Source organism: Lutjanus erythropterus, chromosome 15 (assembly GCF_056507025.1).
Source record: "Lutjanus erythropterus isolate fLutEry1 chromosome 15, fLutEry1.hap2, whole genome shotgun sequence".
In the NCBI taxonomy this organism is placed as follows: Eukaryota; Metazoa; Chordata; class Actinopteri; order Lutjaniformes; family Lutjanidae; genus Lutjanus; species Lutjanus erythropterus.
The window spans coordinates 30,304,395-30,324,547 of record NC_139331.1 but is presented as its reverse complement, the minus strand read 5'-3'; the positions used below and the strand labels follow the sequence as shown (position 1 = coordinate 30,324,547).

At 42.0% G+C, this 20,153-nt stretch overlaps 1 protein-coding gene across 1 annotated transcript in view; it reads left to right on the top strand.

The window, feature by feature from the left end:
• The window catches only part of ncoa1 (nuclear receptor coactivator 1), a 71,178-nt gene extending 52,306 nt beyond the window's left edge, over nucleotides 1-18,872 (top strand). The window contains exons 7-22 of the mRNA XM_084737874.1: nucleotides 1,975-2,154; nucleotides 3,648-3,740; nucleotides 4,915-5,055; nucleotides 6,535-6,682; nucleotides 7,127-8,108; nucleotides 8,502-8,729; nucleotides 10,156-10,504; nucleotides 12,049-12,231; nucleotides 12,690-12,804; nucleotides 12,955-13,123; nucleotides 13,303-13,620; nucleotides 14,500-14,598; nucleotides 15,690-16,122; nucleotides 16,215-16,383; nucleotides 16,538-16,727; nucleotides 17,781-18,872. Of these exons, the coding sequence (XP_084594000.1) occupies nucleotides 1,975-2,154; nucleotides 3,648-3,740; nucleotides 4,915-5,055; nucleotides 6,535-6,682; nucleotides 7,127-8,108; nucleotides 8,502-8,729; nucleotides 10,156-10,504; nucleotides 12,049-12,231; nucleotides 12,690-12,804; nucleotides 12,955-13,123; nucleotides 13,303-13,620; nucleotides 14,500-14,598; nucleotides 15,690-16,122; nucleotides 16,215-16,383; nucleotides 16,538-16,727; nucleotides 17,781-17,960 (3,977 nt within the window). The 3' untranslated portion in view covers nucleotides 17,961-18,872. The remainder of the gene's footprint in view (nucleotides 1-1,974; nucleotides 2,155-3,647; nucleotides 3,741-4,914; nucleotides 5,056-6,534; nucleotides 6,683-7,126; nucleotides 8,109-8,501; nucleotides 8,730-10,155; nucleotides 10,505-12,048; nucleotides 12,232-12,689; nucleotides 12,805-12,954; nucleotides 13,124-13,302; nucleotides 13,621-14,499; nucleotides 14,599-15,689; nucleotides 16,123-16,214; nucleotides 16,384-16,537; nucleotides 16,728-17,780) is intronic.
• The last annotated feature ends 1,281 nt before the right edge of the window (nucleotides 18,873-20,153 follow it).

The following is a 20,153-nucleotide window of genomic DNA, read 5'->3' as shown; positions in this document are numbered from 1 at the left end:
CTGAAACAATGACTTTCTGCGCTAATTTTCTTTTTTAATTTTTAGCTGCAACCTTGAGAAGAGATTATAATGGGGGGGGTCTGAGCGGGGTCGTGTGAGGACAAAAGATAGCAGAGTGCAGTAGACGACAAGGTTGAACAGTTGGACTTTCAGTTGATCTTGTAATCCCGTTTAATTTTGTGCCAGTCACTACAGCCCTCCTTTCTCCTTGGAGACAGAGATCCTACTTTCACACAGAAACTAAAACTAGATTATTCTCAACAGAAGTGTCTTTCAGTGCATCTGGGTGTGATTTTAGGGTAATTTGTTATATGAACTATTACAACAGTTGGACAAAATGAGGAAAATACACAAACTGAGATCTAAGAATTTCATCACCAACAGCTGCTTCACTGATTTTGCATATGTCAATAAAAAGAAAAACTTGAACTTGAACTGATTTTTCACAATATGGCGTGGAGCATGTGCAAATCAATAGGTTCAACAGGACGGGGATGCTCTAGTAGCCTTGATAAACATTAGAAATCACACTAAAGGATAATTGGCAGAAATGTGTCAATCTCAGAAATGTTTCTTTACAGTGCAGTAAACCAGATGCTCATCTCACAAAGGCAATTATTGAGATTGAGAACGTTATTTCAATGCAAATTGTGACTGCGGTGCATTTCACAATTTATTGTCTCTCAAACGTTGCGCATAAATGTGTGAGTCCTTCAGGGCTTTCGGAGGCTCATGCATGGATTACAAGTATGCAGTTTGTTTTAATAAGTGATATGTTTAAAATGAGCGAAAGGGGAAATTATCTTACATCGCAGATTTGGTGAGACGGGCCCCAGGGCTGCTCTCAGTCAGACTTTTATTCTTTTAAATCAAGGGAAAGAAAATAACAACAATAGGGTTTGTCATTTTAATAATGATTGTATCCAGCATTAAAATATTTCCCATGATCTTGTCTGTTTTAACAGCTATGCAAAGGTTTCACATTAAATAGCTTGTTATATGTTTAAAAACTCAAACATCTTAAAGGTGCCCTGTTGAGTCTACTTGTAAACAAATGTTATGCATCTATTCTCAAAAACATAACTTTGTATCCTGTATAACTAACAAGTGAGTATTCTTTTCCTCGTAAAACATGTGCTTTTTTGTGTGTAATATTTAGGTTTTTCCAGCAAGTATTCTTCTTTTTTCCTTCCTTTGTTGATGTACTTCTGCATTTGTTTAGCAGTTTTCTAACTGAGAGTGAGTTGTGGCAATAACCACTGCTAGTAAGTTGGTGGAATAGTGTGAAACTGTTGCAGGGTTTGTACAAAGTCTTAAAAGTTTTATATGTTTATGTTTTCAAGGTTAGGATTATAATTGAATTTCAATTTATTCTGAATAATGCTTGATTTTCAACATAATCTGGTATTTCATCTTCACGATCACTCATGTGAACCAAAAGTCTTTCAGTGTTTGAAATGAAATGATCTTGTTGTCATTCGACATCTCACATGTGTACTAGCAATCTGAACAAAGAAATGAACTGCATTTATTATAGCAATGTAGATATGATGATAAAGGCTCAGAGACTTTGGAAATTTTTGATTTAGGAACCTTAAAAAGGAAAAAGACTCCTGCTTACTGTCCTCTGCTCTTGCAAGATTTTATTAACGTTTCAGTGTGATGACCTTCATCAGGTTAATTTCATTTTCTCCTACCCACGTGTCTACCTACAGATGTGCAAAAGTTTTGCTCTTTTATGGTTTAGGAACCTTGAAAATGCTTGAATTTTACTCTTAAAGCTGTACGAACCTTGCCATCATCACCCATGTGGTCATGTGCATGCACTGGAAGAAACCAGTCTAACTCATATAAATATAACTTCAGGACATCTTTAACATTTTTCCCAAGGGAACTATTTATTTCCTTTGTGTTAATAAAATTCTAGTTTTAGTCGCTGATGCTAAGCTGCGTTTATTTTCCTTTTTCGTCCAGTAAATGGTGTGCCGTGGCCACAGGAAACTGGCCGAAGGAACAGCCACACCTTTAACTGTCGCATGCTGAAGAGGCCGCCGGACGAAGTGGATTCAGAGAATCCCGAGGCTCGGCAGCAATATGAGATCATGCAGTGTTTCACCGTGTCCCAACCACGGACCATGCAGGAGGAGGGAGACGGTACGTGCAAACACACACACACACACACACACACACACACACACACTCACACACACACACACACACACACACACACACACACACACACACACACACACACACACACACACACACACACAGAGTGCACACAGTCTGCAGACATTTTCTACACTCAGTCAATTATTATTATACAGATTATACAGTTGCTAAAGCCAGAGACATCTGATTATAACAAAACATAATTATAATTTAACCTATAGTTTCTTACCTTGACTTTGTCTTTATTTCCTTAAAAGCCTTATAATATATCTATTTACTGGTGTGTCATCAGTGTAGCTGAAGTCTGCAATTTTTGTGTCAGTCTCATGTCTTTTATTATGATTGCTCTGTTATTTCCCCTGTCTGTTGTTCCCCTGCTGATGTTTATCAGTTTTTTAATCAGCAGTGAGTTGTGAAAAGTGTTGCAACATTCTTGACCCCTGACACTGATCTATTCATATTAAGCATTTCCGTGAGGTCTGATTATGTTCTTGTGGTTCAGCTAAACATAAAATTATGGTATAAAAGAGGGTGTAAAAATGCTGAAAACTGCTTTCAACACCTCATGCTTCTAAATTCAAGTTTATGAAATGGTCAGACAGCTCAGGTGCTCTCACTTTGGTTCCCTCTACCATGCCGAGTGTAGCAAAATATTTTAATGCGAAACAGTTTTTATCTTTTCAGATTTTTATTTAATTCATCATATATTTATACCTCAGAATTTAACATCTAAAATGCATGAGCAGCCTTACCCGTTTAAAGACGAGGAAAACATATTTTCAGACATTCTTATGACTCATATTTTTTCCATTATTTCTTTTTGAAGTATGTTGGCTATGTCAGGAATGAATCCAATTTAAGAAAATATTCAGTTTGGCACTTAGAAAAGCTTCATGACAGATAAATGCATTCATAGTTTTTTAAAAATCTTTTTAAAAGTTTTAAATAAACAAGGTTTTCCACTCAGATTCTTGCAGGACATTTCATATATTTTCGGACTTCTTGTTGCAGTGTCCTTAATAAAATTGCATAATGTGTTTACTGCACTGTTGAGCTATGCTTTATTAAAAAACAAAAAAAAACAGCCCCTGTTGGACTGCAGAATTGTGCTCACAGTTTGGACAGGTTGTCATGTATTTTCTACCATCTGCACGTATCTAAGAGTGATATTAAGAAATATATAAATCTAGTTTTTTCGTCCGTTAGGCACCAATAGAAACTTTGATCATGTGGCGTGATTAACTCACATGTTCATCTTTTGTCTAATTTCACCACTGGGTCATTTTTGACATTTGTTGACACAGTCTTCTTTTCTTCCTTTGTCCCAGTTACCTGTTTTCCTTTGGCTTACAGCAGCAGACGCGCACACACACACACACACACACACACACACACACACACAAACACAAACAAGCACACGCACACGAACAAACACACACACACAAACTCACCACCTGTGTCATGTCTTTCTTCAGACCTGCAGAGCTGCCTGATCTGTATTGCCTGTCGGATACCTCGCACCCAGCCTTTCAGCACTGAGTCTTTCATCACGAAGCAGGACCCCACAGGTAACACACACACACACACACACACACACACACACACACACACACACACACACGCACAGGTATGACACCACAGTCAAGATTCCTAAAAGTTGCTGAACTGCTGCAACATGACATTTAGAGTTATAATCCAGGAAGGTAGAGTCAGACAAACTGGTCATTTCATTCATGCAGGGTTCCTACACAGTAAGGAAAAGTATGGAATTTGATTTTAGTCATTTCCAGGTCAGGATAAGTATGAAAAAAAGTAATAAGTGTATGGAAAAATATTTGTGTTTCCAGACTATTGCTCTTATTATGTTTGGAGCAGGTTGTCGGTGCAGCCAAAATGTTTACCACTGTGTGAGAGAGCGCGGGCCTGAGCGAGCTTAATGTAGTCAAAAGCAAGCGGAGAAAGTGTTATTTTTCGATTGTTTGTGTGTGTAGCTCAGGTCACAGACACACAGAACTGACGCTCTTTATGTAGCCATGACATAAAGCTGACGAGAAAGATGGAGACAGTGTTTTAACCTGGTTGTTGCAAGTTTTCTTAGGGCTTAATATAAACCCTGGTTTGGCTAAGGATTCAAAATGGGAAAAGAGAGCTAAATGCAAACTTTGTCTAGAATTGTTCAACATGTCGAAGATACAAAGTCACAATCTCCTGGCCGTTATTTGGCAACTTAATAGCAAACTTAGTCAGAATTAAATGTACAGTACAGTTACAATGCAGTTAAATTACAGCTGGATTTTAAAACCACATATTAACGTAATAAAGATCCAGCTGTTTGTACTTAGAAGTCAAATATGGTCCAAAAAATCTCCAGATAAGTATATAAATTGCATCTGGAAAAGGATGAAATTCTTAAATGGAAAATGTGTAAGAACCCTGTTCATGTTGTTGATTTATATTACAGGAAAGTAGCAGAATATACAGACACTTTTATCATGCTTTACAAGTTTGTTGTTATATAAATATGCATTTATGAAAACTTTTAAAAATTTAGAGCAAAAAAAGCAAAATTTTAGCATTTTAGGAAATGTTCCAACTCCAAAACGATTTTTCATGGGGGTCACAGTGTGACCCCTGAATGTGTGGATGATATTACACATGTTCAAAATCTGTGTAGACTCATATTTTGTGTGTGTGTGTGTGTGTGTGTGCGTGTGTGTGTGTGTTCGTGGTGCTCCGCTCCAGGGAAGATCATCTCCATAGAAACGAGCGCTTTGCGAGCGACGGGCCGGCCTGGCTGGGAGGACCTGGTCAGGAAGTGCATCTACGCTTTCTTTCAGCCGCAGGGCAAAGAGCCCTCCCACGCCAAGAAGCTGCTGCATGAGGGTGAGTAGCCACGATTCCCTCCCAGAAATCATTGACACGCTCTCTGCCAGCTTTGTCATGGTTACCAGAGTTTCAGCGCTACTTCAGTACCATTAGAATAGAATGACTTGAATACCATTTTTGAATCACTTTTCGTACTTTGAGGAGATCAGTAACAATTGTGCAGAGCTTTCGGAGTTAGTGTACTGTACATGGAGGTTAATCAAGCGGAAAGTGCAGAAAAGATTGTAAAGGCAGGCAGTAAAAGAGGGATCAGAGCTTCGGTCTAGGGCTGCAACTGTCAATGAAATGATTGATTGTTTGGTCAATGAAATATCAGAACATTGTGAAAATGTCAACCACAATTTCCTAGAACCCAAGGTGACAAGTAATTTCAAACTAAAGTGAGTTAAAGGGAAAAAAAGGGGCTGTACCGAATAGTTTGAAGCTTAAAATCATCTTTGGTAATGTTGACATTCAAGTTCAAAATCTTGGAATCATTTCCTAATTCACCACGTCTCTGTCTAAAAAATATTCTGCTTCAGTACATTCTTGTTGGCATTTAGTCTTTCAAAAACATTTTCACAGCTGCTGCTCACTGTACAAAAACAGAGGCATGCACCTTTATTTGGCGGTCTAGCAGCCATCTAACAGCACCATAAATAACATTTATGTTGTTGAAACTGACGAGTTATATTCAGTAAAAAAAAAAGTTGTTGTAGATTAAAAAAAAAAAAGATTAGCTTAATCTGATGAATCACTTTATTCAAATTGAGGATTTTGCTTGAGGATGTTGTAAAATATGACATCAGAAATTCAAATGTTTTTCCAGAAACCCTTAATAGAAGCTTAAAAAAATACAAATAAAAAAACATGACATTCACTGCAGCCCTGATATGGATCCAGTAAATCCAAACCAAAGTTTATCCTTACAGTCGAGCGTTGAAGGCTCAGTGGCGTCAGCGTTTTTGTCTCACAGCAAGAAGGTCACAGGTTCAAATCCTGTTTGGCCTGTCTGTGTGCAGTTTGCATGTTCTCCCCGTGCCCGCCAGGGTTTCCCCTGGGTGCTGCGGTTTCCTCCACCGTCAAAAACATGTATGCGAGTTGGTCCTGCACAATGGCTGCTTACTGCTCCAGATACCAAGATGAGTTTAATGCAGAGACTGAATCTGACTGTATAATTGTATTCTGTATGGTTGTATGTGTCACAATAAAATCGACCTTTACCTTTATTTATCTTCTCTTCCAGAATAACCGTCTGTCTCTCCGTATTGTTACAAAAATTATCTTTCCGTCATCGAGCTCTGCTGTTTAAAGTGCACCCTGCTTTTTGTTCGTAGATATATTTTTCATTTAGGCCTTTGGGAGAGTCGGAGCTCTTTAAGCCTGGATCCACGTGGGAAAGGAAAATGGCAGGAAATAAACAAGAGATGAGAGCAAAGGCTAAACCCTGTTTTTGTTTCTTTCTCTTGCCCTGTGTATGTGTGTGTTTTCCAACAGTGATGACTCACGGCACGGCTATCAGCCCGCTGTACCATTTCACGTTAAGTGATGGCACCCCGCTCAGCGCTCAGACACGCTGCAAGTTCTGCTGCCCTCCCAACCCTGACGTACAGCCCTTCATCATGGGCATTCACACTATTGACAGGTACTGTGTTCGACACGCACGCACACACTCATGCACAGATTACTGTAGTTCTTTTGTAGCCAGGATACTGTTACATATCGACCTCCTGAATCCAGGTTTCTGATTATTCTCTTGCCGATTTTAAAGGCGTATCTTCAGCTCCAGTTCTAAATTCATGTAAAACAAAAAAGAGGATGACAAACAATTTAATATTAATTTTCACTGTGAAGTGAAAGCTAAAGTTGGATGCTGATAATGCAAAGAATACATTTTTTGCTGTAGTTTTCTAATTATTCAAGGGAGAAGTTATAAAGTGGTAAATAGAGCACAATCCAAACAGCCAGAAATCTGTTGAGGAAACTCAGTTGGTACAGAAATGACAGATTGCTGGACATTGAAGAGTGAAAGACCTGCACATGGTTTCCTCGGGTTATATTTATCTTTTATTTCCCTCGTCTCTCCCAGGGAACACAACACTGCTAGCTCTCAGGAAAACACTAACCCCAGCCTTCCACCGAACCTTGGCAGCCTTGCCCAGACTCCCTCCCGCTCCCCTACCCTTCCTCCCGGCAGCAACTGGACCCAAGGCTCAGGCCTCGCCACCTCGGGCCTTCATCCCAACAACAGCAACGCCTCCTCCCACGGACACAACCCAGCCACACCCACAGGCTACCTGACGCCCAATCGGACCTGCCCCCAGCAGGTCAACAGCCCCTCTCCTTTGAGCAGCCCACTCACAGCCACCCCTACCTCTTTTATGTCACCCAGGATGCCACGGGCCAGTCCTGGGTTAGGTGGAAGCCCTCGGGTACCGGGGAACCCGTTCTCTCCTTCCACACCGGGCCTCCATTCCCCCGCTGGGGCACTAAGCAGCGGAGGCAGCCTCAACAGGCAGCAGTCTGGGGGTGATGGCAGTAGCGGCGGCAGCGGTGGGTCAACGGGGTCCTTCTCCCTGTCCTCTCCTGCCCCTCAGAGACAAGCCAGTACACCCACCGGCTCCTCTACTCGGCCTCCTTCGGCAAAAGCCCCAGAGGGAGGAGAAGGAGGGGGAGAGGACTCTGGTAAAGCCCCCCTTCCTTCTGCCTCACAGCTGGGTAACCCCAGACCCAATCAGCTCCTGGATAGCAATGGGACAGGAGTTGAAACTAACAACAACAGCATCCACTGCGCCTCATCACCTCATCCTCCGAACCCTCCTCCTGCCCCCCAGTGTCCTGCCTCCCACAGTACTCTAACAGAACGACATAAGATCCTGCACAGGCTGCTCCAGGACAGCAGTCCCAACGACGCCTCCACCACCATCGACGAAGGAATCAACAAAAACCAACTTGAGATCAAGAAGGAGCCGCCTGCCAGTCCAGCGCTCACCACAGCAGCTCCCAAGTCCAACTCCAGAGAGCCACAGGACCATCAGCTGCTCCGTTTTCTCCTGGATACAGATGAAAAGGTGATCATTAAATATGCACTTTACATTTTTTAGTTATTCATTTTAGCCATTTTACAGACTTAGAACCAAAATCTGCATTCCTTAGTTTGTTCAGCAGCAATTCATGGTCCACTTAACTGCAACCGTATATATAAGTTTGTGTCAGTTCTGTCAGTCTTCAGGTTTTAATTTCATTTATGTGTTTTTTAGAACTCATTTTATTCTAAAAAATCTGCAATTTTATCAGTGTTTATTTTAAATCTTTGAAAAATGGTGGTAGATGTTGACTGATTCCATACATCTCCACTAAATGATATCAACATTGGTATCCATCCTATAAAATCCATATTAATTGTCATCTTGAGTCATGATAAAAAAAAATACTAACCAAAACATAATTTGTTTTTTTTGAAGGACTTGGGGGACCTGCCGCCTCCATCTGCTCTCAGCCTGCAGACGGTCAGAGTGAAAGTGGAGAAGAGAGCCAGCGTGGACGGAGTGCCCTGCACGGGGTCGACCGGTGCAGCTGGAGGTGCATCCAAACCTGCAGGAGTCTCCACCAGCTCTGCCTGCATCAGTCCCAAATCGAGCCCCGTCGGAGAGAACCGCCGAGACAGCCGCAGGGACAGCCGAGACTCCACGGTACAGTTGTTGTCCTTATAGCGGTGATCTTTATTTATTTTATTTATTTTTTAAATGGGCCAAAGATTTGGGTCTCTTAACAATTACCCTGATAGAACTTGGAAAGTTTAGCATTAATTTTAAACTCAATAATGTCCCACTTCGTATGCGTCACGCTTAAAAGAAAGACAATTGAAGATACTGCTCACCCCTGGTAAAGGGGGATGTTTTGTTTATATATTTATGGCAGTTCACAGCACCAGGGGAGTGTGTTTGTGTTCAGTTCAGCCTCAAACTGATCTGCACACTTAAGGCTTCTTTCTGTCGTTATTCTCCAGTCTCTCTTCCCCCTCTCCTTTCTGTACATTCTCAAAGAAAAGTACATAAATCAGAACAGAATCTGATGAATAACATGCACTTTCCTGCTGACCAAGTCCTTCTCTGTGAGTTTTAGCAGCTTCCCCAGGTTTTCCTGAACTTCTCCATGGTTCAGACATCATAAAGATGACTTAGATTGAATATTCAGCATGTAATCTGTTCTGTTTTACATCCCAGTGCCTCCAACATTGCTGTGCATCCTGGTCGCTCGCCAAATGGTGACATAGGTGCAAACATTCTATAAATCAGATATCCAGACTAAGTTTAAAAACCTCATCAGGGCTACTCTAGAGCCTTGCTGATCTTTACAACAACCCAGACCAAAGTGTTTTGAACAGATTAACTGACTGAGCACAGCTCTTCCATCTTTAGTGGCCTGCAGTTGTAGCAGCAGAGCGAAATTGTGATAGAACTGGTCTAATAAATATGACTTCTAGCCAGTAAAGCTATTTCCTCATTCAGAGCAACATGGCAAACACTAACATGTGGCAGCAGTCTTGTATTGATCAAACCAAGCTGAACATGCCATCATCAGGCCTCAAGTCTGCAGCCTGAAACTGCCTCAAACTACTGTGGACTGTCCCACCTTGTTCCCATCATTACACTCAGATCACAGCTGTAATGACCTGATAATTGAAATGTGCGTCCTCCTTCAGGGGTGGCACTCATGCATGCATGTTGCTTTCATATTTACACTCTGTAAGAAAGATTACTTCACAATTAAGCGGTGGAATTTTCCTCTATTGAGCTTTGCTCCTGCATTGGCAGTTTCCTGACAGCCGTTGTAAATCACGTTGAATGTTTATTTTCTTGGACTTTGTCTCCACTGTAGGCGCAGCTACCAGCTGCAGCCTTTGAAGCTCACTGGCCTTTGACCTTTTGTCTCTCTCCATCTCTCTGTCACTGATCCTCTGTCCCCCTCTTCTGCCACCCATTATTCTTCAATTCTTCACTCTTTGACGCCATTACACCGTTCATTCCTCCATCCTGTCTTGTCCCCTCCACCCATCTTCATCATCTCTATCCCCTTTCATTTATTTCTGCTTCGCTCTCCGTTTCCCGCTCTCAGATGTCTGGTGGCCCCGTTGACATGGACCCTCTCAACCAGCTGCTGCCTGGTCTGAGAGGCCCAAGTGGGGCCAAGCAGAGCGGCGAGGATTCAGCAACCCCTGGAGGAGGCCCCCAACTCCAGTCTCCAGCCCCCCAGCCCCCAGCTCAGCTCCAGTCCCCCGTGCCTCAGCTCCAGTCCCCCCTGTCCCAGCCCCAGTCCCTTCCACAGTTGCAATCGCCGTCACCCCAGCTCCACTCGCCTTCCCCCCAGCTCAAACTGCAGTCACCCACTCAGCTCCAGCCCGGTGAGGCCAGCACTCCCCGCAATGTAAATGTGAAGAGAGAGCCTCCCGGCACTCCTAACAGAGGTACGGTTTCACCCTCAGCAGGGAGGGAGGGGAGCCATGTAGGAGAGGGGGAGTTCAGCATAATATGCTGCTTATGGACACTGGAGTTTTGAAGTGCAGTAGCAAAATTCAGACTTCTGATTGTTTGCTAAAAACACTTTATTTAAATTTTGTTTTTATAAGGAAGGTCATTCAGAGTCCAGGTTTAAAAGACAAATCACCTTTACTTAATATAAACATAACTCAAATTATTCCATTAAGCCTTGTATAAATAACTTTTCTTCCCTCTATTGGTCTCCCTTTCTTTTTACATTAAATCTACAACAAGAAACTGTCATATGCTGTTGATTTTGGAGCCCCATGTGGACAGAAGCGGTAGTATTTCCACCCCAATAACCACAAAATATAACATAAAAAATGAAACTGTCTAAAGAAAAATCTCCTCCTTTAACTGGTTAACGTACAACTCACTGTACTTTTGCCTGGAAAAAATGGTTGTGTGGTTGTATGTGCTTATGTAGGTCAGTGATATTAAATGAAGACTGTTTCGTGACCCATTTAAACTCCTTAAATGTTAATGAACTGAAATAAAAATAAAACTAGACTTAAGAAAAAAATGAACGTTGACTGAAATTATATGCTTTACTTACAAACTAACTTCAATAAAAATAGTTTTAGTCATTTCAGTTTGGTCAAGTTTGTCAACACAACAAGCCGGAGGAGGCGTTGGTGGATGTTTGTTTACACTGGGATGTCTACATACCTGTGAGTCAACTGCCTCCTCAAAGTGTTGTGTTTGTATTGTAATACCTGTTCCGAACTTGTTAAATCTTGTCCCTGGCAAATGGCCCCATATTAAAAAGCAAAACTAAAACTATTCCTGAAACAAATAAAAACTGAACTAAAACGTAACATTTTCAAACAAAAATAAGCAAACCCACTGTGGTTACTAACTGCATACTTTGTCCATTCATTTACCATCATAGAAAAGTGACAAGTTCTTACATTTAGGAAGCTTGCACCAACAAATTGTTTTGACATTTTTACTTGAAAAATGACAGAAACAATGAAACGATTATCAAAATAGTTGGCAATTAATTTTCTCTCAATTGACAAATCAATTAATCGACTAATTGTTGCAGCTTTACATTCAGTATACCATCGTCTGAATTTTCCAACACCTCAGTCAGAACTTACTTATTGGATTTATAACTATTACTATCATTATTATTATTAATAGTAGTATCCAGTTTAGCAGTATGATTCAGGCAGGTCTCTATATTTATTCATTGATGTACCTACTCATTGTTAGTCTGTATGCCCCCTAGTGGATAATAGGAGGCATTACAGTGTCAACACGTCACCAAAATAGTTTACTTTTTTGCAAAACTCCAGAATATTTTAGAATGAAAAATGTCTATAATAGCCTCAAAATGTGACTGCGTGTATCAGTTTTATACACTAAAGGCTTGTGCACCATTTTTTTTTTTTTTTTTTTTTTTTTTTTTTTTTTTGGCTTGTTTGTTTATTTTCTAATTTTCTTTGTGCCTATGTTTGTTTCCCAGGGCTCAGTGATGGCGGCCCGCCCTCCGGCTGCAGCCTCCAGAGTCAGTCATCCTTTGATTTCTGCAGCCCACCCACTCCAAACCAGACACAGGCCCAAGGACAGGGCGACCCCTTCCAGACCCCCAAAGACAGCAGCCCGTTTCCAGAGGCAGAAGTTATCAACCCGTTCAGTTCAAGCACTGGTACACAACCACACATAACATTACAGTCACGGCGTCGCAGTTAAATCGTTGAAAATGTCCTGGAAAGTGATCTCAGGACAACTGTGGGAACCCTGTTTGTTAGTAACTTGACACTAAATCTTCTGTAGCTGTAAAGCATTGTTGAGCTGACCTCTATAGGTTGAAATACCATGTCAACATCAGCATTGGGTGTGGCCAGACTGGATTCTCTTACATATATGACCCCACAAGTGATATAGCTTGGCACAGTACTGTAGAAGAGAGCAGCACAGTGCTGCGTCATTAAAGCGAGGTGAACGTTTGGCTTTGAAAGCAGGATTTTCAGCTGATGTTAAGCTACTGTTTAAATTGCAATGGGCCTATATACTGTACATGAATCAGATTAGTTTGAGTCCAGATTCAGTGTTAATAATATTTATTTTCCAGGGTGTTAATTGTGGGTTCTTTTTCTGTTTCAGGCCTAACAAAGATGGATGTGGGAGACTCCCAGTTCCAGCCTCTGGCTCTGTCTGACACCTTGTCCTTTGATGGTCTTGGAACTCCTTTACAAGCTCCCTTGGCATCACCACAAGAGTAAGTACTCCCTACAATACTCAACTTCAGAGCATTACATTTAAATGACAGTAGATTAAGGGAGAAAATGCAAAAAAAATAAAATAAATAAATATAGTGTGATCATGTGCACCTGTGCCATAAGAGGCATGTGTTTCTCTGTGTGAGCAGGCAGTGCGTGCCCTGTACGCTGGATGAAGTGCTGGGCCCTCCAACCACACCTGAAGGTCGAAACGATGAGAAAGCTCTATTAGAGCAGCTCGTCTCCTTCCTCAGTGGGACTGATGAGAGTGAACTGGCTGAGCTGGACAAGGCCCTGGGTATTGACAAACTGGTACAGGTAAGATTGTAATATCGGCCCTAAAATCTGAGATTCAAATGTGCCGTGCAAGCTAGATTTGGTACGTAACAAGTTAGAAAGCCAGTGGATGTCCATAGCAAAGGGTTCCTGTTTTCATTCATAATATAGAAAGTCATCATTAATATCGCTTTGTTCTGTTTTTGTCTGTTTTTGTTCAGGGTGGCTGTTTTGACCCTCTGCAACAGAACTTCCCAACCCAGCAACCCACTGCCAGCCCAGTGTCCATGGACCCCAAACTCCCCACCTACCCTTCCCAATTTACACCAGCGTCACAAGCTCAGTTTGCTCCAGAGCTGGCCACGGTGGGGCCTCAGGGCCTGGGGTTCGGAGCCCCCCGAGGGGCTTTCCCCGGCGGGACAACGGGCATGGGGCTGAGGCCGGGCATGACGAGACCACAGACGATGGGCGCTCAGCTCAGGCTGCCACCCAACCAGCTGCGACTGCAGCTGCAGCAGAGGCTGCAGGGCCCACAGCAGGTGAGGACACAGAGGTTGTGTTTTTTGTGTCTTGTTTGTGTTGTATTTCGTTTCATTAGGATTATAATCAGTTTGTGTTGGAAGGTGTTGCTGCTTGTGATGATTTTACAACATCAAGGTGGCTTCAAGCCCTTAAAACTTCTTAAAAAGTCTTTTACATTTAAAGTACTGTAGTTACTTTGTTTGTATTTACTCAGGAGAGTATGCCTATCTTTTTAACATTTGATGTATAGTTTCATTGGAAAAAATACCTTAAATTTAATTAAATTGTAGCATTAAGAAGTCTCTGAAGTCTCACTTTTAATTTGCTGATACATGTAAACACCTCGAACATGCTTTCAGATCATTTCTGCATTGGCCTGATGTGTTTAATGTGCAGTCACATCTGTGTAGTGAGAAATATGCTGAGAAATCTTATTAGGTGTATTCTTTTCACACGATTCAAAGGCTGCTAATACACAGTCCATAAACAAGTGAAAGAAACAAACACCTTAGAGTTATTTCACGCTTTTTGTGCTCTCACTTCTTCCTGAACTATACACACTTTACTCATTGCTCGTGAGTGTGAAACACTGAGAGCTGTAATGAAAAGCACAAAGCATTGACTTGCAGCTTTCTGAGTCTGAATCTTACTGTATCATAATGAATCATCTCTTTTCATTTTTAAGTATTGATTGAAATGCTTTTTAAAGTACTCTTCACTTCCTTCTCCTCTTTGTTCGCTTATATTCAACTGCTCTCCTTCACTTCAAGTCTCCATCCCTCCAATGAAATATGTATTTTTAATTTTTTTTTCTCTTATTAAATCCTACCATCCTCTCATCCGCACTTGTCTGACCTCTGCTTACATCATTTTTGTTCTCTGTCCCTCTGTTTCAGCTCCAGAACAGGATGGCAGGCATGAATCTGTTTCCAGGAGGAGCCCAGCATGTGAACATCGGGATCCGCCAGGGCGTTCAGCCCCAGATGCCCTCACAAGTGAGTCACAGTTTAAGCAGATGATGCTCAGCTCACCCTGACCACCCTCTGCTGTTTTTCTAGAGAGCCCAAGAGGCCACCAAAATGATTTGTTTACATACATGCAGCCACTGCTGTAGTCAATATTTTTCTATTCACAGTTGATCAAATAATTATGTGCAGGGGTTCTCATAGTGATGAGCCTTGAGATTATTATTATCTCTCTCCTCTTAGCATCTTTCAGCTTATTCTGAATCTTATTCTGCCTGGTTTTACACCCTGCAATTTAGATTATTTTGGTTCACTCTCACTGCAGTCATTTGCATCACTTCCAGCAGCAGCATGCAGCTGGTTTCAGCAAGGAAAAGCTAAGCGATTAGCTGGTGAACGCACTAGAGAGACAGATATTCCCCTCAGGAGTTGGTAGAGACCTGAGCAAAGAGCTCTACCGAGAAAACTGAGCATAGAGAGTAAATGTCACAATCCTGATGGGGGCAAAACACAACTCTAAATGAATACTAGTAACTTTTTTTTTTTTTTTTTTTTTTTGCTAAGCTAACAGCTAACAGTTTGCCATATAAACATGGAAGGGGAAAACATATCAGTGTTGTGTTTACAGCTTGTTTAACTGCCCCAAGAGGCCAAAATCTGTAAATGCAGTTTCAATTAGAAGGAGACAGTGGCTCAATGTAAAGGAAGTAACTGTTACTGTTACTAGATTTTCAAAGTCAAACTTTCAAAGTCTCTAAAAGTGTATGATTCCATTGTTTTCCATGGTTTAGCATTAAAAAAGCAAACAAAAATAGTAATAAACTGAATCGCAGTGCTTGTGAATTGCAATGCATATTGAATTGACACCCAAATATTGTGATAGTATTGATTCAGACCATATTGTATCACTTCCTTTTTACCTCTTTCCTTTTTACTGCTACTTTAGTCTTACATTGACCATGAGGTAGTATACTAATTTTTCTAGGGTTAAATTGATCTTTCTGAAACCTGCAGGTACTCTGTAGGAGTGACCTCATGAGTAACGAGGAGTGTTGTGTATTTACTTTGAAAACGGAGAATAAGTTCTCTGTTTTTTGTTTTTTTTTCATCGTGTCTCTCAGCAGCCTCCGCTGAACGCCCAGATGCTGGCCCAGCGTCAGAGAGAACTCTACAGCATCCAGCACCGCCAGCGCCAGCTTTTCCAGCAGAAGGTCATGCTGATGAGACAGAACATGGCAGGCACCCCAGCCGGAGCCGTGGGGTCCGTTGGAACTGCCAGGGTCCCAAAAGGTCCCCCAACAACGCCTCAACCACAGCAGCAGCAACAGCAGCAGCAGTTCAACTTCCCACCAGGGTACAACCCAATGACGGGAAAATCCCCTACCTCACCAAGTCACTTCAGCCCCATGAGCGGGGGCCCTCTGGACAACAAACTGTCCGTCAGAGTTCCCCTAAATAACCAGACGCTGATGGGCGGCGGTGTCCAGGGCCAGTTCAACAGCACCGTGAACTCCTCATTGCAGCAGGGGCTGTTTCAGCAGTTTGGAGGGTCTGGTGAGTTCAAGGAAACAAAACCAGAACCAGAATAATAACAACTACATTTTCATAGCCAATTAAAGTGTTTTTTACTTTTCCCTCTTTTTAAGCCATGGTCCAGCAAGACCCATCTTTCCCTCCTGAGATGAGCCCGACCAGCCCGTTGTTGTCACCTCAAAACTCCACCTCCCAGAGTCCCCTGCTTCAACAAGCCCCACCTCCTGGCTACCAGTCACCAGACATGAAGAGCTGGCAACAGACAGGCATCGGCAGCAACAGGTGAGGAAGTGTATACAAAAAAAAAACAAACATTGGTTATCCCCACCATGTACGATTTTATTTATTTATTTATTTTTGTTTGTTTAAACAAAACCTTTCATGCTCTCAGTGTAACATGTTTACGATCTTCTCTGGTTGTTTGTCTGTACTGCAGCCTGTTCAGTCAGTCAGGACAGAGTGCAGGGCAGGCCTTTGGCCAGCAGGGGGTTTACAACAACATGAGCATCACCGTCTCCATGGCCGGAGGCTCGGGTGGCGTTGGCTCGTTACCTCCCATGGGGCAGCCGGTTGGCATGAGCAACAGTAACCTCAGTAACGTGGGTTCAGTGTGCAGCGACCAGCAGGTTAGTAACTTTAAACCTCCAGGACGTTATTGTCTCGACTGGTTAGTTGACCATGGGTTATAAATACAGTTTACGTTTGCATTTACTATATCCTTCCACCCTGGCATACAGCATGTTGGGAATGACATCATCGTGGTGCCATCTGTTGCTTGTTTACTCTAAATTTGACCTCTGAGGAAAGGAAATCATGCATGATGTGCTGTATTTGAGTCATACATAATATTGAAGTGACTTATCTGTTTCTGTCATTTTAATCTGGCATTTTATTATGAAACATAATAACACAATTTGGATGATATGTCATTACGTTTTTGTAATTTTTTTTTTTTTTTGCCCAATAGTTACAACAACAAATGGGCAGGTTAAAAAAAAAAAGTGAGGAACACTGCAGGAGCACAAGTAATTTGTAATTTGACAAAAACGAACAAACAATAACGAGTCCTACGCTGTCAGTTAATCAGCTGTTCATAACTGTCAGTTGTCTGCCAAGGTAAAGTTGACCACGTTATCCTGAAAACAAAAGCCCACTGCTCTGAAAATACACTCTGGAGGTGGAGTTCAGCGACTTCCTGCCAGACTCCATTAACATTTTGCTCAATTTAACCATCATGAACATCTACTCCTTCTAAAAGATTATTAATGATTTGTTACAACGAATGAACAGACACTCACTCATTTGGTGATCATTCGTCATTAATTTTAACACTAATTAATATGAAACAGGCAAATAATAACACAATTTACAAGCAGGAATATAAATTTCAAAGGACAGTGTGGCTGTAGTGATGTTGAAGAAGCAAGTATTTCATCTTAGCATAATTCCCTAATTTCTAATGACATATTATGATCATTTTCTGATTTATTTTAGTAAAAAAAATATTAAAGATTTCTCCTTTAACCTTTAAAGGATCCTTATAGGAAATACTTGTTCATGTGCTAATATAAACACAGAAGGAAAAGCCTCAGAAATCCAGGATCTGTCAGGCTCTAATAAAGACGAGTCTCTAAAACATCCAGTGCTGTCTGGTATCACGGTTGTTCCTGTGTGTGTAGGTGCAGCAGGTTCAGGTGTTTGCGGACGTCCAGTGCACAGTGAACCTGGTTGGCAGTGACTCCTACCTGAACCAGGGCTCCATCGGAGCCGCGGCCTCCCAGAAGGGCCCCGGGCCGCAGGGCTCCCAGAACAACCAGGCCCAGCAGAAGAGCCTCCTCCAGCAGCTGCTCACCGAGTGACGACCCCACCCTCCTTCAGCTCTCCTACTCCCTCTACTTCTCACTTCTACGCCTCCTCCTCGGAGGTCGGTGCACCAGACCCATTGCTGTCTCTGTCTCACCTTTTGGATGGATGGATGGAAGGATGGATGTTTGGACGGCCGCGGTGTGTGTGTAGGCGCGCAGGGGTTTGGCTGTCGGTGGAGTCGCACAGCCGAACCACTTCTGTTTTCAGGGGGCGGGTGGGGGTTGGATTCGGGGCTGGTTGTTTTACCGCCCAGTACTTTAAAGAAAAGACTCAAGTCAGAAGGAGCAGCAGTGTATTTAAACCTGCCTGTCTAATCTGTCTGACAACCTGTCTGTCTGCCTCAGCCTATTAAAGGCAGTGTTGTCTTGCTGCTCATTCCTTGGTGACCTACTTCCTGCTTCCTGACCCAAGAAAACAACTGCGACATCATTGTAGATTTGCCAAGTTGTCGTCACTGTCAAATCAGGGCCGGCCTCCTTTTTTTTGTTGTTGTTTTTTTGTTTTTTTTTTTGTTTTTTTCTCTCTGATCGGACGGTTTCTGTCAGGCCGTCGCAGCAGCAGCAGCAGTGCATCTTGGGAGCATGAGTTGCAGCATACAGCTGCAGCTTTTAAAGTGTGGGAGTATCCCACACGGCAGCACCTCTGGCTTTTATTTTGTTTGTTTGTTTGTTTTTGTTTTCCTCTACCTGTCTCTCAGCGATGTGGGAATGTTAAGGTTTCAGACCTCTGAGGCATTGTGGGATAGAAGCTCAGTATCAGCTGGTTCTGTGACTGTCTCTCTCTATCAGCTACAGTGCCTGGTGGAAGTTTGAGTTTTTCCCAAGCTCTGCTTCTTCTTCTACATATTATTCTATTACGTCTTCTGTTTAAAAATTATTATTATTTTTTTGGTTGAGTTGTTTTTTTTTTTTAAATCTTCTGCTCTCACCGTCATCATCATCATCATCTTCATGATCATCAGAACAAGCTTTGACAACAGCCAGAATGGATGGACGGATGGATTGATGGATGGATGGATGGATGGATGGATGGGAGACAGACGGGATGCTGCTCAGTTTGGAACTTACGTGTCTTTCTCCCCTGGGAGGAGGTTTTATTTTTATTTTTTTCAAAGTATAAAAAAGAGACTGTTATGATTATTTAACTGTCTGTCCATCACATTTTACCCCTCACCTCAGCAGCTGTGAATACGGAGCCCTGTCGGGTTCTTCCTCTCTCTTCTTCTTCTCTCTTCTCTCTCTCTCTCTCTGTGTATCTTTCATGCTATCTCTCGGCCTATCAGTGTTGTTTGCCATGTGCACCATGCAGGCGGGTAGTATTGTACAGTACAGAAGGACAAAGACTTGGGGATGAGCTCACTCTTCTCTTGTAACTGCTTTCCTTTAAAAGAAAAAAGTGTAATTAATTGATTACTCAGAACAGCAAAACTATGTATAATGTGATTCGATCCAGGTTCTTTTTCTTTCCTAATAATGTCAGCTCATGGTTTTTGAGATTATTTTTGGCATCATGATATTGTAATACCGCTACATGTTGCAGTGGAGGAGGATCCATCTTCTGAAATGTGAAAAAGAAATTTTAAGCAATTGATTTTAAAATTATTACAGCTAGATCTCGCTCCCTTCGGCATCCGATTCAGCGCTACAAGAGGCCACACTTTCTGAAAAACAAATTATTTTTATTATGAGGTTTGATTGCTTTGCTTTCTCTTGTGGTAACCAGGGAGCTAGTTAGCCATCTTTTTCTTGCTTTCTCCTCTTTTTTGTATTCTTATGTATGTACAATACTTTCAAGACAACTTTTCAGACAGTACATGTGTTTGTAACCATTGTATAAAGAAAGTATAATAATACTTTAAAGGGATAGTTCGTATTATTTGATGTGGGGTCGTATGAAGTACTTCTTGATAGTCAGTGTATTAGCTATGGTAGATGGCAGTCAACACACCCCGAGTTAGGAGAGGCAGAGTGGGGCACCAGCACAGAAGCTAAGCGATGTACAGCTCTGGATAGAATCAGAAACAACAAGTTTTTCAGCCACTTAAAAAAGGTCCACCTTCAAATCAATATCAGCTTAAGTGTGTGCTGTGTTTAGAATATTTTCATCACTTTACTTTGCCGTCTGACAGCCTTTTCTGCTGGGAAATAGCTGCTATATAAGCCAAGTCTCCAAACCAACCAAACTCC